General features: G+C 46.1%; 1 protein-coding gene across 3 annotated transcripts in view; it reads left to right on the top strand.

Annotated features, from left to right (window-relative positions):
• The window catches only part of jag2b (jagged canonical Notch ligand 2b), a 153,805-nt gene extending 137,733 nt beyond the window's left edge, over positions 1-16,072 (top strand). Inside the window, exons 22-27 of one of the 3 annotated variants that reach the window (XM_067992093.1) lie at positions 945-1,060; positions 8,811-9,059; positions 10,049-10,180; positions 11,555-11,711; positions 12,342-12,776; positions 15,395-16,072. In XM_067992093.1, coding sequence (XP_067848194.1) covers positions 945-1,060; positions 8,811-9,059; positions 10,049-10,180; positions 11,555-11,711; positions 12,342-12,763 — 1,076 coding nt within the window. In that variant the 3' untranslated portion in view covers positions 12,764-12,776; positions 15,395-16,072. Of the gene's footprint in view, positions 1-944; positions 1,061-8,810; positions 9,060-10,048; positions 10,181-11,554; positions 11,712-12,341; positions 13,784-15,394 lie in introns of those variants that run through there. The other 2 variants (XM_067992094.1, XM_067992095.1) reach the window with 2 other exon arrangements.
• The last annotated feature ends 523 nt before the right edge of the window (positions 16,073-16,595 follow it).

Raw genomic sequence — 16,595 nt, 5'->3', positions numbered from 1 at the left:
TGGAGGGAGCTTTACTCTGTATCTAACCCGTGCTGTACCTGCCCTGGGAGTGATGCGTTGGTATCTGTCCTGTTTCATCCCCAACAGTTCGGTAACACAGGACACTGTGCTGTATGGGCTATTCCCCGGGACGCACAGAGTCTTCCAGCTGCAGGTGATATCTGTCTATCAGCTCGGTGAAGGAGGCCCTTTGGTCTGCCCGAAACCTGCCAGTCTTCCAGCTGAAGGAGCTGTCCACGACAGAGTGTTGCCGACTGGCACGCTCCAAGGTCCAGGAGCACGTGCTGCGGGACGCACTGAAGCAAGGTGCGGCCTATGCAAAGGCTCTGGGGGGAAAGGCCACCCCATCTTGTATTGTACACCATGAGTCATAAGAAATACTGTGTTTGAATTGTAATAATGAGATCGCTTTGTGTACGATCTGTAATGTTTTGGTTTGAATTGTACTGGTTTGGAATTGTGATATTTACATTGAACTGTATGTATCCTTAAATTCTATGGAATAAAGTATATTTGGGAATTTTAAAGTGTGTGTTTGGGGCAGGGTAGAGGGAGCTTTACTCTGTATCTAACTAACCCCCTGTATTTGATGGGACAGTGTAGAGGGAGCTTTACTCTGTATCTAACCCGTGCCGTACCTGCCCTGGGAGTGTTTGATGGGACAGTGTAGAGGGAGCTTTACTCTGTATCTAACCCATGCTGTACTTGCCCTGGGAGTGTTTGGTGTTCACCATTTGTAATTGAACTGTAAAAGTGCTCTTTACATTCGTGTTTGTGATATTTCTACCAAAGCACAAAGTGGAAATCTTCCCCCATGGTATCAAAAGGGGAAAATTTCCTGTGACATCCCTCACCTCAGTGAGCACAAAAATTTGCCAACAAAGTGTGTGAGCTGATAAGAACCTCCAGCAAAACACCTGATCCTTTGACTTGTTCCCTTTCAGTCATCGGCTTTGGGAAGTCTTGCTTCATGTCAGGACAGTACCATCCTCATGGAATCCGGTGGGAGCAGGAGTGCAACACCTGTCAATGCCTGAACGGCAACGTGAACTGCACAAAGGTATGACGTACTTCAAATCTTCGAGTAAGGGACGTGAGCCATTTGCCTCTTTTTTTTCAACATTGTTTATTTGTATTTATTCTATGGTGCACAGCAGGAGTCAAGGGTCAACCATCAAAAGTAGGAAGGCTGGCTGGTTATTGTCCATCCCCCTCCCCTGCCCATTCAGTGTGGACCAGAATACTCGCAACCTCAAAGTCCTATTTGACCCTGCGCTGAGTTTACGACTCCATCATAAAGACCACCTACTTCCACTTCTGTTAGCATTGCTCGTCTCTGCCCCTGCCTTAGCCAATCTGCTGAAATTCTTATCCCTTGACTTTATCACTTCCAGGCTCGACTGTGATCTCCATGAACTTCAGCTCATCCAAAACTCTGCGGCCCAGATCATATGCCACATCAAGTCACATCACCCCTGTCCTCACCGACCTACGTCGGTTCCTGTTCTCTCCGCCTCATTCTTGTGTTTAAATCCCTCACCCCTCCCCATCTAACCTTCTCCAACCCTACAACCTGCCACCCAAACTCGCTATCTCTGCCTATGGCCTCTTGTGGATTCTTCCCCCAACCCCCCCACCTTTTGCCCCGCTGTTGGCCATGCTTTCTGCAGGCTGGATCCCACTCTCTGGCATTGTATCCCTAAACCACCACTCTTCACCTTCCGTTCTTGTATTTTTTGATGAACCCTCCTTAAACTGTTTGACCAAGCTTTTGGTCACCCTTATTTTTGGCTCAGCATCCATTTCCATGCACCTCTATGAAGCACCTTGGTACGTTTTTGTACATTAAAGGCGCTATATAAATGCATGTTGTCATCCAGCCAGCAAGTGTGCGTTTAACTGAAAATGGCTGAAAGTGGAGTGATTGGACTCCTTAATTTGAGAATCACCACTTGGGTGTTGCTAATGCCTTTACATCAGTGTATTTTTCTTTTTGTGATTTATTTTAACAATCTAATCATTAAAATAGCAATGGAGCTTAACAAAGCCATAAAAAGTGCAAACAACTTCTCTGCTTTTGAATTCTATCCCTGTCAAAATGAACCCCAGTGTTTTATGTTAAACATGTACAGAACCTTGGTTAGACCACACTTGGAGTACTGTGAACAGTTCTGGTCTCCATATTATAAAAAGGATAGAGGGGCACAGGAAAGGGTGCAAAACAGATTTGCAAGGATGATACCAGAACTGAGGCTCTTTAGACCTGATAGAGGTCTTTAAAATTCTGAAGGGTTTGATAGGGTAGACGTGGAGTAAATATCTCCATTTGTTGGGGGAGTCCGCAACTAGCGGCCGTAAATATAAGATAGTCACTAGTAAATCCAATAGGGAATTCAGGAGAAACAGAGTGGTGAGAATGTGGAATTTGCTACCACAAGGAGTAGTTGAAGCGAATAGAACAGATGCATTTAATGGGAAGCTCGATAAACACATGAGGAAGAAAGGAATAGAAGGATATGCTGATAGGGTGAGATGAAGAGGGGCAGGAGGAGGCTCATATGGAGCATAAACCTCGGCTTAGACCAGTTTGACCTATTTCTGTGTGGTAAATTCTATGTAATCTTGAGAGGACTGCATGGTTTTTTTTTGAGAAGGGCGTAGGTGGCTTAGTTGAAACTGCTAATCAATAGGCAGGGTAAGGCATAGAGCACTCTCGCTCCTTTATTAAATATTCCAACTTCCCATTCTGGATGTGCTGGAACGTCGCAGTTTTACCTGATCTCCATTCACCAGGTTCAGCCAGAGAGGCGACGATTTCTATAGCACCTCTCACGACCTCGGGACGTCCCAAAGTGCTTTATGGCCGATGAAATACTTTTGAAGTGTCGTCTCTCTTGTAATGTAGGGAAACACGGCAGCCGATTAGCGCACAACAAGGTCCCACAAACAGCAATGAGATAATGACCCGATAATCTGTTTTAGTGACGTTGGTTGAGGGGTACATATTGGCCAGGACACTGGGGAGAACGCCCCTGCTCTTCACATAATGCAGTGGGATCTTTTACGTCCACCTAAGAGGGAAGACGGAGCCTTGGTTTAACGTCTCATCTGAAAGATGGCAGCTCTGACATTGCAGAACTCCCTCTACTGCACTGAGTGTCAGCCTGAATGACGTGCTCAAGTCTCTGGAGTGGGGCTCAAAAATAATCTTCCCTATTTATCTAAGTACACGTTGTGAAGAAGCTTGGAATAAAGTATTCCATGAGCCTATTGATCAGTGCTGGGCTACTTTTCTCCCCCCTTTACCTCTCTGTCCATTCCTGGGCAACTGCTCGGACCCTGAACTCCAGTGCCCCTTGATGTTTCCAGGTGATCTGGGTGGTGGAAGAAAGCGCTGTCCAACGGGCCTCCTTTCAGGCTTCGTCCTGATGCTTTATTCCTCTTTTTTTGCCCCCCCGCCAAGCTAGTGAACAAACCTTTGAAAGTGAAGGCATGTTTCTACAAGATTAGACCAAGTTGGATTTGTTGTCTGTTGGAGCAAGCTGATGAAAATGTTACACTTCAATATTTTTTTTAAATAGTGACTCAGGTCCGTCTGCAATCGATCACACCATATTTCCTCAGAACCAACATTTCAAATCTCCTGGAATAACATCGTCCTTGTTTCCTGTACAATAACTGCATTTAGTTAATCACCAGGCATTAAATATATAAGTATAGAAAGGATGTAGAGGCACTGGAGGAGGTGCAAAAAAAATTTACAAGGAGATTACCACAATTGAGAGGTTATACATATCAGGAAAGATTGAACAGGCTGGGACTCTCTTCTCTAGAAAAGAAAAGACTGAGGGGTGACCTGATAGAGGTCTGTAAGATTATGAAAGGGTTTGATAAGGGAGACCAGAATTAGGAGAAACTTCTTTACCCAGTGAGTGGTTAGAATGTGGAACTCGCTACCACATGGAGTAGTTGAGGGGAATAGCATTGATGTATTTAAGGGGAAGCTGGATAAACACATGAGGGAGAAAGGAATAGAAGAATATGCTGATAGGGTGAGATGAAGTAGGGAGGGAGGAGGCTCGTGTGGAACTGAAACATCGACATGGACCTGTTGAGCAAATTGGCCTGTTTCTGTGCTGTAGATTCTATGTAATAGAATGGTGGGTAATTGGAACTGAGCTGCTACGAGTAGACGATCCTTGGTTCTGTTGCTGGGCTGTGATCTCAGCAGGGGCTGTTGATCTGGTACTACTATTAGCCTCAGCCCCTGGGTTTAATGTGGGCAGAGAGGGGGAGGGAACTAGCAAGTGTTATTGCTTTTTATCACTTCAGTCCTTCCAACAGCAAAGAATGAATCAGGTGGGGCTGGGCATGAATGTGATGCACTCCACAACCAAATAGCCTGCCAGTACTTCCTGTCTAGGTTTGCTTGGGAAGAATGGCCCTTTGGAGAATTATCAGTGGCTGTAGTGCTGTAGCCCAGTGCCAGTATTGGAGGGATGGAAAGGATAGAAAGGTGGTTGGTAATGAGATACAAGGCACTTGTTGAATTGAGGTTTTGCTTGTTTTTTTATACAGTTTGGACTCTTGTAAAATACAAGCCCTGAGGTACAGTGACTCCTTGCACCATCATTTTTACTTTTGTAACGTGTTTACCATTTGCACCTGGTTTGTGTCTGAGGCACTTACTGGTGCTGTCATGGAAACATAGAAAATAGGAGCAGGCGTAGGCCCTTCGAGCCTGCTCCGCCATTCAGTATGATCATGGCTGATCCTCTATCTCAATACCAAATTCCCGTGCTCTCCCTTTTTGTGTCTAGAAATCTATCTAGCTCCTTCTTAAATATATTCAGTAACTTGGCCTCCACAGCCTTCTGTGGTAGAGAATTCCACAGGTTCACCACCCTCCAAGTGAAGAAATTTCTCCTCCTGTATCCTGAGACTGTGACCCCTCGTTCTGGACCCCCCCCCAGCCAGGGGAAACATCCTTCCTGCATCCAGTCTGTCTAGCCCTGTCAGAATTTTATACGTTTCAATGAGATCCCCTTTCATCTAAATTCTAGTGAATACAGGCCGAGTCGACCCAATCTCTCATGTGACAGTCCTGCCATCCCAGGAATCAGTCTGGTGAACCTTTGCTGCACTCCCTCTATGGCAAGTATATCCTTTCTTAGGTAAGGAGACCAAAACTGCACACAATACTCCCAGGTGTGGTCTTAGCAAGGCCCTGTATAACTGCAATAAGTCATCAAGCTGCTGTGGGGAAGGAGAGGAGAATCTTCAGGAACTGGGAAAGATCCCTTGCGATCTCAACTCCAGCTGCCCGCCATATCCCTCAGTTGATCATTTTCTCTTGCATGCTCTCACAAGCAGCATTAAGTTGTCTCTTGGACCTGCTTAAACTTTGTTTCCTTTGTAACTCTTAGTCTTGGGTAAAAAGCTCCCCCTAACCATTTTGTACTCCTAACTTCCCAATTTTAAATGTGAGACCCCTGGTGTTTATCCATTTACCATTGTGAATAATTAACTTGAATCAGTTTGTTAATGATGTGGGTGAAAGGGTGATAACAGTTAATCTTTGCTCAGTGGGTGACATTCTTGCTTCCGAGTTAGAAGGTCGTGGGTTCAAGTCCCACTCCAGAGACTTATCATAGTATGGTTATAGCACGGAAGGAGACAATTCGACCCATCAAGTCCGTGCTAGTTCTCTGCAAGAGCAATCCAGCTAGTCCCACTCCTCCGCCCTTTCCCTGTAGCCCTGCAATTTTTTTCCCTCCAAGTACTTATCCAGTTCCCTTTTGAAGGCCGCGATTGAATCTGCCTCCATCACCCCCTCAGGCAGCGCATTCCAGATCATAGCCACTCGCTGTGTTTTTAAAAAAAAAAGTTTTTCCTCATGTCGCCTTTGGTTCTTTTGCCTATCACCCTAAATCTATGTCCTCTGGTTCTTGACCACTCTCAGTGGGAACAGTTTCTCTCTCTCTACTCTGTCCAGACCTTCATGATTTTTGAATACCTCCTCTCGACCTTCTCTGCTCTAAGGAGAGCAACCCCAGCTTCTCCAGTCTATCCATGTAATTATCCAAGCCATTAACATATATCAAAAAAAGCTGTGGTCCTAGTACTGACCCCTGGGGAGCACCACTGTACACCTCCCTCCAGTTTGAAATACAACTGTTTGTTTCCTGTCACTTAGCCAATTTCATATCCATGCTGCCACTGCCCCCTTTTATTCCATGGGCTTCAACGCCTATTATGTGGCTTTTCGTCAAATTCCTTTTGGAAGTCCACGAGCACCATGTCAACCGCATTGCCCTCATCGACCCTCTTGTTACCTCATCAATAAACTTAATCAAGTTAGTTAAACACGATTTGCCTTTAACAAATCCGTGCTGGCTTTCCCTTTATTAAGCCGCACTTGTCCAAGTGACTTTTAATTTTGTCCCGGCTTATCGTTTCTAAAAGTATCCCCACCACCGAGGTTAAACTGACTGGCCTATAGTTGCTGGGTTTATCCTTGCACCCTTTTTTGAACAGGGGTGTAAGATTTACAGTTCTCCAGTCCTCTGGCACCACCACCACCGTATCTAAGGATGTTTGAAAGATTATGGCCAGTACCTCTGCAATTTCCACCCTTACTCCCCTCAGCAACCTAGGATGCATCCCATCCGGATCAGGTGACTTATCTACTTTAAGTACAGCTAGCCTTTCTAGTACTTCCTTTATCTATTTTTAGCCCACCCAGTATCTCAACTACATCTTCACTTACTGTGATTTTGATTGCATCTGTCTGTACCAAGGAAGATGCTAGGTACTCATCTAGTACCTCGGCCATGCCCTCTGCCTCCATGAGTAGATCTTTTTGTTCCCTAATCGGCCCCACCCCTCCTTACTATCCGTTTACTGTTTACATGCCTATAGAAGACTTTTGGATTCCCTTTTATGTCGGCTGCCAGTCTATTATCTCTTTGCCCCTCTTTTTCCTTTATCGCCTCCCCTCTGAACTTTCTATATTCAGCCTGGTTCTCACTTGTGTTATTAACCTGATGTGTCGTACACCCCTTTTTTCTGTTTCATCCTACTTTCTACCTCTTGATATCCAGGGAGCTCTGGTTTCAGTTGCCCTACCTTTCTCCCAAACCATCTCCTCTTTAAAGGCCGCCCGTTGTTCATTTACAGTTTTACCTGCCACCCTTTGATTCCAATTTGCCCAGGCCAATTCCGTTCACATCCCATTGAAATTGGCCCTCCTTCACTTGAGCACACAACCGAGGCTGACATTCCCAGTGCTGCAGAGTCGGCGGTGCTGTCTTTTGGATGAGGCGTTAAACTGAGGTCCTGTCTGCCCCCTCAGGTGGATGTAAAAGATCCCAGAGCACTATTTTGAAGAAGAGTAGTGGAGTCCCCCCCCCCCCCCCCCACCCAGTATCCTGGCCAATATTTATCCCTCGACCAACATCACTACGGCGACTGGGTACGCTTGAGGCCCCTCCCATGCAAATACACGGGTGGCACAGCCCTGACATCTCCCCTGGGTAGGCCAGACCCGCCCAAGGTTCCTCCTGCCTGAAGCTGTCACTCGGTTACTGTTCTACCATTACCATGAAGCTGAATTCTGACCTGTGCCAAGTTACTTGATCTGCCTCCCCCCACAATGCTGATGTGCTTTATCTTGATGAGTGGAGAACTTTATTCTATTAAACTTTCCTTATCCTGGAGGTGGTGTCCTTCGGGCTAGATATTGAACCGAGACCCCGTGTGCCCCCTCAGGTCCTGGGGATCACCTTTGACCAGAAACTTAACTGGACCAGCCTCATAAATACTGTTGCTGCAAGAGCAGGTCTGTGCCGAGTGACCCACCACCTGAGTCCCCAAAGCCTTTCCACCATCTACAAGGCACAAGTCAGGAGTGTGATGGAATACTCTTCACTTGCCTGGATGAGTGCAGCTCCAACAACACTCAAGAAGCTCGACACCATCCAGGACAAAGCAGCCTGCTTGATTGGCACCCCAACCGCCACCTTAAACATTCACTCCCTCCACCACCGGCACACAGTGGCTGCAGTGTGTACCATCCGCAGGATGCACTGCAGCAACTCGCCAAGGCTTCTTCGACAGCACCTCCCAAACCCGCGACCTCTACCACCTAGAAGGACAAGGGCAGCAGGCACATGGGAACAACACCACCTGCACATTCCCCTCCAAGTCTCACACCATCCCGACTTGAAAATATATCGCCGTTCCTTCATTGTCGCTGGGTCAAAATCTTGGAACTCCCTTCCTAACAGCACTGTGGGAGAACCTTCACCACATGGACTGCAGCGGTTCAAGAAGGCGGCTCACCACCACCTCCTCAAGGACAATTAGAGATGGGCAATAAATGCTGGCCTCGCCAGCGACACCCACATCCCATGAATGAATTTTTAAAAAAAAACAAGGGGGAACGTAAAAGATCCCACGGCACTATTTTGAAGAAGAGCAGGGGAGTTCTCCCTGGTGTCCTGGCCAATATTTATCCCTCAACCAACATCATTTTTAAAAAAAACAGATTATCTTGTCATTATCACATTGCTGTTTATGGGATCGTGCTGTCCACAAATTAGCTGCTGTGTTTCCTACATTATAACAGTGACTACACTTCATTGGCTGTAAAGCACTTTGGGGTGTCCTGAGGTCAATGGCTTTGCAGTGTTGACTATGCATTCACACATGAAGAATGTGGAGTTTATTAATAACTAGTCATTGGCTCATTTGAACCTTTTCTTAAACTGGTATGCTGACCCACAAGGTGTTTATGTTTGTGTCAATAGGTATGGTGCGGCCAGAAGTCTTGCTTGTTGCATGAAAGGCCTGGCCACGAAAACTTCATGTGTCCAGAGGGCCAGGAGTGCAAGGTCAGCCCATGGCTGAAGTGTTTCTCCCCTCCTTGTACTGACTGGGGGGAGTGTAACCCCTTAAACACTCTGCCCATCAACTCCAAATGCCAGCCCAACATGGGTCAACTGGACAATAACTGCGCCAAGATCACACTCATCTTCAACAAGGAAAAGATTCCAAAGGTAAAGGAAATGGTGCAGGTTCAAGGAATTCTGGGGCAGGTTCATCGGTACAGTTAAACGTATTTGAGGGGAATGGGTTTGAACTGATCTTTCACCCTTGGGACCTGACCTTTCACCCTTGGGATCTGTGTTCAGCCCACGCTGGAGAGATGTAACGAAAGTCTCCCCTGCTACCTATCGAGGTCTTGTGTGAATTGAAATTGGGCCGTGCCACCCCAGTTCCTTTTGGTGTTGATCATAAAACTTGAAATTGTTGGCACTCTCTCTCCAGGCCATAGGATGGGAAATTAAAAAAAAGTCACTGGTGAAATGAGGTGCTCTTTAGAGGTTGGGGTAGAAAATCCCAACTTCTGAAGTCTAGAAGATTGAGGAGTGATCTGACAGGTGTTTAAAATGTTGAAAAGATTTGATAGTTTCTCTGTATCTACCCTATTTCCTCTGGTGGGGGAAATCAGGAACAAGGGCATAATCTTAAAATGAGAGCCAGGCTGTTAAGGAGGGAAGCACTTTTTCTCTCACAGGGTAGTAGAAAACTGGAGCACTCTCTCTCCAAAAAGGTTGTGGATGCTGGGGGACAATTGGGGCTTTCAAGACTGAGAAATAGATTTTTTTTGGGTCAGGGAGTCGAGGGGCATGGAGCAAAGACAAGTAAATGGAGCTGAGATATCGATCAGCCATGATCTGATTGAGTGGCGGAACAGGCTTGGGGGGCTGAATGGCCTCCTCCTGTTCCTATGTTATAGTGTAAAAGGGGCCATACTCTACACAACCCAAATGAGTTTGGGGCATGTCCGAGTGCTCAGGTCTGTCTCTAACCATCGTATAGCATCGTGAGCCACCTATACATCAGGGATTAAATGTTTAGAAAAATTTCTGGGTTTTTTTGCTTGAGAAATGTTAGTGGATTAGATGTGGAGTTTGCTGTGAATATTGAGTTACGCAGGGCTTCGCCTGGGCATCCCGAGTTATCTTCAAATTCTTCTCCCCAGGGCATTACCGTGGAATACATCTGCTCGGAGCTGAGGTACCTACCGGTGCTGCGCAGCCTCTCCAAGGAGCAGACGCTGTTTGTGTTGTGTGACCTCTCCAACACCACCGACAGTGCGGTCGAAGTGGCCATCGTAAGTAACCGCCTCACTTGGGTTGTTTGGGCTCCTCGCCTGCCATGTCATTTTCAGGCCTTTACGTTTGATCAAATGGGATTGCAAGCTTTCTTGAATGTAGTGAGTTCAAGCCCTCTGGTGTTAATTTAGTTTGGGTGCAGATGGGGGGTGTGTGGTGGTTTTGTTGGTAGAATTTGTCTTTGGAAGAAACATGTGACACACTTCCCTTTCCAGGAGTTTAATGGGTTGGGTCAGCTCATCTCCTGTCTAGGGACATTGCATTGTGTGTAAACCCATTAGGGATGCGATGGTCATTCCATTTCCCTTGGATTTGGATGAAAATGGTCCTTCAGCCCATTGGAAGCTCTTCCTTCTAGAATACCACTCCCAACCATCTTCCCATTGCAGTGCCTCACTGTTCCTTCAATAATACTCATTGCCCTGTCCTTGGGCACCTTTCCTGACAGCCCATTCCAGCTGTTGATCACCCTGTGGAAAGAAATGCTTCCTGGTGTCTGTCCTAAACTTGTCCTTCACAGCCCTGACTCTGTGCCCTCATGTCCTGCTGCTCTGGCCGATATGAATGGATTGATTCAGGTGTACTTTCTCTTCTGTAATAAACGCATCTGCAGAGAGAAAAGACCAGCTGGGGTTCTGGGCGTATACCCTCCCCACAGGCAAGCGAGTCCTTTTACGGAGCTGTCTCTAGTGTATCTCTCAGGATTCTGTTGAATTGTCTATTTGAGGCAGAGAGTGCTCAGTTCTGGAAGGCTCTTTTCTTTGCCACGAGATGTGCAAGTTTTCTGAGATCCAGCTAGTGAATCCTGACATTCTCCCCATCCCACTCCAGGTTGCTACGAAGGGGCAATGAATGGGAAATGGGAGTATAAACTGGGTAGGGAAAGGTCCTGGAACACTACTTTCATTGTCAGGCAAGGAAAAGGGATGTGAAAAGAGAACGCGGGCTACTAGAGAGACCAAGGTCGCCTGATGGCTCCGTGCATTTACCCAGAAGGTAACTAAGCAATACAGACCAGGAAGGTCCTGGGTTCAATTTTCAATCTGTGCTCAGTTGGCTGGTCTCTACAGGGACAATACAGTTGGCTTTGGCCCCTCTGGTTGAGAGAGAGAGAGAAGTTGATTCCCACTGCCAATCGCTATCTGGTGACCTCTCTGGAAAGGGCCGTGGGGAGATTGGGTTTGGCTGGGATACCCTCGCAGTTGAATAACCCATTGACGCCTGCTATTAAGGCTCACGAATAAGGACTGTTGGAGTGAACAAGCTGGAGGGCTGATTGGCCATTTCTCCATTTGTGGAACCTTCTGAGTATGAGTTTCATCTGTTCTCTGTTCCCTTCCCTCCACCCCCCCCCACCCCCATCCCTCCCAAAGTCATTTACTCAACAGAATGAGGAGCCGGACGGGATCCTGATTAGGGAGGCGGCCACGAAGATAGTCGACAACGTCACCAAACGGCAAAACAGCACCGTGATGCTCGCTGTAATAGAAGTGAAAATAGAGACTGCGTACATTCCCCCTTCGCAGCCAGGTAACCGTGACTGTTCCTTTACTGATGTGACTCGGCCCGTTGCTCATCGTTCTGACTCTCTGCCTGTTGTTAGACTGAAGTTAAATTCAATGTCTAGGAGTCAGCCGTGACTCAGTGGGCAGCACTCTCGCCTCTGAGTCGAAGGTTGTGGCTTTAAGTCCCACTCCAGAGACTTGTGCACGTAATCCAGGCTGACACTCCGTGCCAGTACTAATGGAGTGCTGCATTGTCGGAGGTGCTGTCTTTCGAATGAAACATTAAACCAAGGCTCCATCTCCCCCCTCGGGTGGGCGTGAAAGATCCCACGGCCACTCTTCAAAGAACAGCAGAACTCGGTGACCTTTCCAATAATTATCCCTCAGCCAACGTCACTAAAAACAGATTATCTGGTCATTTATCTCAGTGCTGTTTATGGGATCTTGCTGTGCACAAATTGGCTGTTGCGTTTCCTACACTACAGCAGTGACTACACTTCAAAAGCACTTCATTGGCTTTAAACTGCTTTGGGATGTCTTAAGGGTCATGAAAGGCACTATGTAAATGCAAGTTCATTCCTTTCACTAAACATTCAATGCCAATTTTTTTTTAATCATTATTCTTTCTCCCTCCCTTGTTTTATTGTTTACACAGCATACTTGGTTCCGGTACTGAGTGTGGCGTTCGGTATAGTCTGGCTGATCTGCATCATCATCTGTGTCTGGTGGACGCGGAAACGGAGAAAAGAGCGGGAGAGAAGCCGTCCGCCCATGGAGGACACTGTGAACAATCAGTGGGAGCCCCTGAAGCCCATCAGGAACCCCATCGATAAACCCTGCAGCAACAAAGACATTCATTACGAATGCAAAAATTTAATGGCCCCTCGCAGCCGGACTCTGATGGCGGGCGAGGAGGGGGAAGAGGAGGCGGGCGTGGAGAAGTGCCCCACCCAAAGGTGTACAATTACATTCTTGCCAGCGAAAGGCGACGTTAACTCGTCGCAGTTGACTCCAGTCAAGCAGCCGCATCGGACGGGCAAAAGGGACAACCGCTGCCCGAAAAATGTGAACGCGTGAAACCATGAAGGAGGTAAGGACCTTTCTGTATGAACAAGCGGGAGAGTTGTTTTGTGCCTACAGTTTTTTTTTGAGAAAGAGGCGGAAGGAAATTAAGAAAATTCCTCCTTGTCTCCTTGTCCCGTTAAGACTGAAACCATCTGTCAAAGTCTCCGTGGTCAATCAGCGTCTTTCTTTTGGTGTGTGTGTATAGAGCATTATTTACCAAGTGTCCGTCTAAATCTTGTATAAATTATTTGTGACTCGTTCAGTGTCAAGAGCTCTTTGCCAGTTGCTATATTTTTTTTTTCTCTCTCCTCACAAAGCTAACTGGGGTGGCAGCACCCAGTGTCCCATAGCAACAGGGAAGGAGGAACAGAGAGTACTCATTATTAAACGTCCTCCTCCCCGTTTTAAACGGAACAAATTGTTTACATGGGGGGGGTGTTTTTTTGTAGTACCTAGCATAGTTCCCTTCGTATATTGGAATTTCCTGGCTGAGGCAATCGGTGAACCTTGACCTGTTGGATTTTTTTGACCTTTCACCGATGTTCAACGACAGATTGCTCGCTGCACTTGTCACGCTGTTTCCAACCGCTGGGTTGGTTTTAGTTGGGGGTGGGGGTGAGGGGAGAGTTGTAGAATATATCTGTGTCGTAGCAGCCTATTTTCTCTTTCTCTTCTCCACACACCCCCCCCCCCCCCCCCCCCCATGTGGCCCTTGGTGGACATGTTGCTCTCCGAGCCTTCTCCCGTAGCTTGCTGCTTCTGGGAAGTTGCTGGTTGCCAGGCTTTGGGGGAGAAGGGGAAAAGAAGCGTTTTTATATATCTGGAGGGGTGGGTGAGATGAAATTGGAGCTGCTGTACGATTAGGTCCCAAAGCTCATCCGTGCTCGGGGATTGTTGCCCTGAAAGAATAGTCAATGAGTCTGTATTCATAGAATACGAGGGGAGTGGTTTCCAAGACTTTGTATCATAATGGGCGGAGGTGGGGGAGAAGAGAAGGGGTTATGGACAGAAATGGGGGAGAAGAGAGGGGGTGGGGGATGGATATCCTCATCAAACTCCGTTCAGCAGAAGGGAGGGGGGGGAGGGGTTTTGGAAGAAACAATTTCTCAGAAAAACACCACAAAATGAAAGTGCCTTGTTGCCATCTGTTTTTCGAAAAGACGTGCATTGATAGTGCTTTAACACGTCTCGGACACGCCTCGAAAGAAGCTTCACGTGGCGAGTTACGTTGAAGTGCGGTGACTGTTAGGTGGCTGAAGTGGCGGCCATTTTTTTGTGCGCAGCGTGATCCCCCCCCCCCCCCCCCCCCCAAAGGGGGCAGCCGGCTGAGTGACCCATGGTAGCCTTGTGCCTGGGAGTGATTGCAGCATTGGAGTGGGGTGGCAAGAGCCTGGAGGTTGGATTCCTATAGCAACTGTCAAAGACTGTCCTGCTGATTGATTCTTTTTTTTTTATATATACATCACAAGTGAACAAGGTGAACTATGTACCTTCCTTACTGTCTAAAATAAAATAAACAATTGTAAGTGTATGATCAAAGCTTTTGTACATATGTATATATTTAAGGAATCAATGTGTATATTTGATTGAATAACTTATGACTGAAATTAATTCAAGGTTTTTTTGTGTAGATGCCATTCCTTAATTTATGTTGAAGAAAGGGAATTTTGATGGCATTTCTCACGCGCACACACAGACACATCTCCTACTCTAGTCTTTCCATTAGAAATCTTTTCCTACAGATCCTAAAGTTCAGAACACGCTGGCCCCTTTTCATGTTTAGTTTATACAAAAAAAAACCCCAAACTGTACATAGATTTGGCATGCTTGCAATTCTGATTCTGCAACCCCCCCCCCCCCTCCCAAACATCGCCCCTGGGCGGTCCCCAGCCTGGTTGTGAACTGTACGTTTGGATTTCGAGGTGGGGAGGAAGGAGTGAAGGGCAGCTTGAATTTACGTCTTCGGAAACCCAGATCCAAAGTCGCTTTCGAAAGCTGCAGATTTCTTTTCTCTTTAAGAAGGCTATTAATGAAGCCATGTGTGTGAAATGGAGGGGGGCGGGGGTTGGGAGAGATTAGGCCTGTGTCCCCATGTGCACGCCCTCTACTAAATAATAAAAAAAAATGTCCAATTCACTTTTCCAAAGCTTGAGCTTTTTTTTTATTAGAGACAAACGCAGACATTAAACAGACTGTTTTCTATTGTGGGCCAGTGCAATCGGACCATTGAGAGCGCCCGGGCATCCTTTTTAAAATGCCCAGTCTGGTATTAGACCCTGCAAAAATAGATCGACCTCCTCCCTCGGTGTTCTCTTTCTCTTTCCTCCCCCCCCCCCCCCCCCGCCCCCCCCCAGCTCCCACCTCCCGGTGTTACGTAAAGTGTTTAATTCTGGCCTAAGAATGTGATGGAGCAGATTGTACACAAAAATATCTTTTTTTTTTCCCCCGCCCGCCCGCCCACCTTCCTCCTCGCCCCTGTTTTTCACTCTTAATGTTAACCAGCTCGCTGGTAGAAAAGCCTGTTTGTGTAAAGAGAATATATTTCTGCTTTTGGACAGAGAAATGAATGAAGGGAACAATTTTTTTTGTTTTTCTTTTTTATATTTTTTTTTAAAAAAAATACAAATTTCACTTTTGTTCCAGTACAGAAAATAGGTAACTTTAAAAAAAAAATAAAAATGGATTACCTCAAAGTGGTTGTGAATATATTCTACACTGCAACAACTTACCCTGACTGAGGAGAAATGGTTTCAATTCAAAATGAGGATCCAAAAACTGGAGTTTTTTGCTACTAAACTTTGTTGTGACCGCATTGGAGTTAAATCCCGACCATCCATTCACCCAACCAAGATGCCCCACAACCTTATTCAGATTAAGCTGCTGCAGGGTGTATATGTATTTATATACATACATATATTTAAAAAAAAACATATAAAATATATATGGGCTTTTGCTTCATTTTGATATTAAATACTTAATGGGCGAGCTGAGACATTTTCTTTCTTAATTATGGACGAGAGCTTTTTTTTTCTGAATCACGTTGCACGTTTATTGATGTCGACCGCACGAGAGGCTCAAAATAATCTCGTTCAAAGAAACGGGGTGAAAAATTTTTAAAAAATATACAGGCTGGCTGATTTAAAAAAAAATGACAGAACAATTTATGTACGGGCTCAGAATAAAGTTGTAATTTTTTTTGTATAAGGACGTTTTGCGTTGCCTTGCAAAAGTCCTCTGTTCATTTAGTGCATTTTGTTTGACATGTTCTTAGAGATAACTTTCAAAAAATAACTATTTATTAAAGCGTTTTATATTAACGTCTCCCAATGTGTCTTGTGGCATTTATTCTTGGAGAGGAGTACAGCTTAATGCTTTTGACTGATATGAGGTGAGAGTAAATTATCCCCCTCCCCCCTCCCCAAAATCCAGACCAGAAGGTCTTTGGGTTCAACTCAAGGACTGTGTTAGCAACCGGCGAAGTAGTTTGGTTGCTGCAAATGGCATTGGTGATCCTGGGCTACGGGGGCCTTGTTTGCTGCAGCAGCAACAACTACTTGCATTTATATAGTGCCTTTAGTGTAAAACGTCCCAAGGTGATTTACAAGAGCAATTATCAAACAAAATTTGACACCAAGCCAGTTGAGATGAGGGGGCTTGACAGGGTAGATGCTGAGAGGTTGTTTGCTCTGGCTGGAGAGTCTAGAACTAGGAGGCATAGTCTCAGGATAAGGGGTTGGACATTTAAGACTGAGATGAGGAGGAATTTCTTCCCTCAGAGGGTTGTGAATCTTTGGAATTCTCTACCCCAGAGGGCTGTGGATGCCGAGTCATTGATTATATTCAA

The sequence above is a fragment of the Heptranchias perlo genome, chromosome 10 (genome assembly GCF_035084215.1).
Source record: "Heptranchias perlo isolate sHepPer1 chromosome 10, sHepPer1.hap1, whole genome shotgun sequence".
NCBI lineage: Eukaryota > Metazoa > Chordata > Chondrichthyes > Hexanchiformes > Hexanchidae > Heptranchias > Heptranchias perlo.
This window is presented reverse-complemented; position numbering and strand designations above follow the sequence as displayed.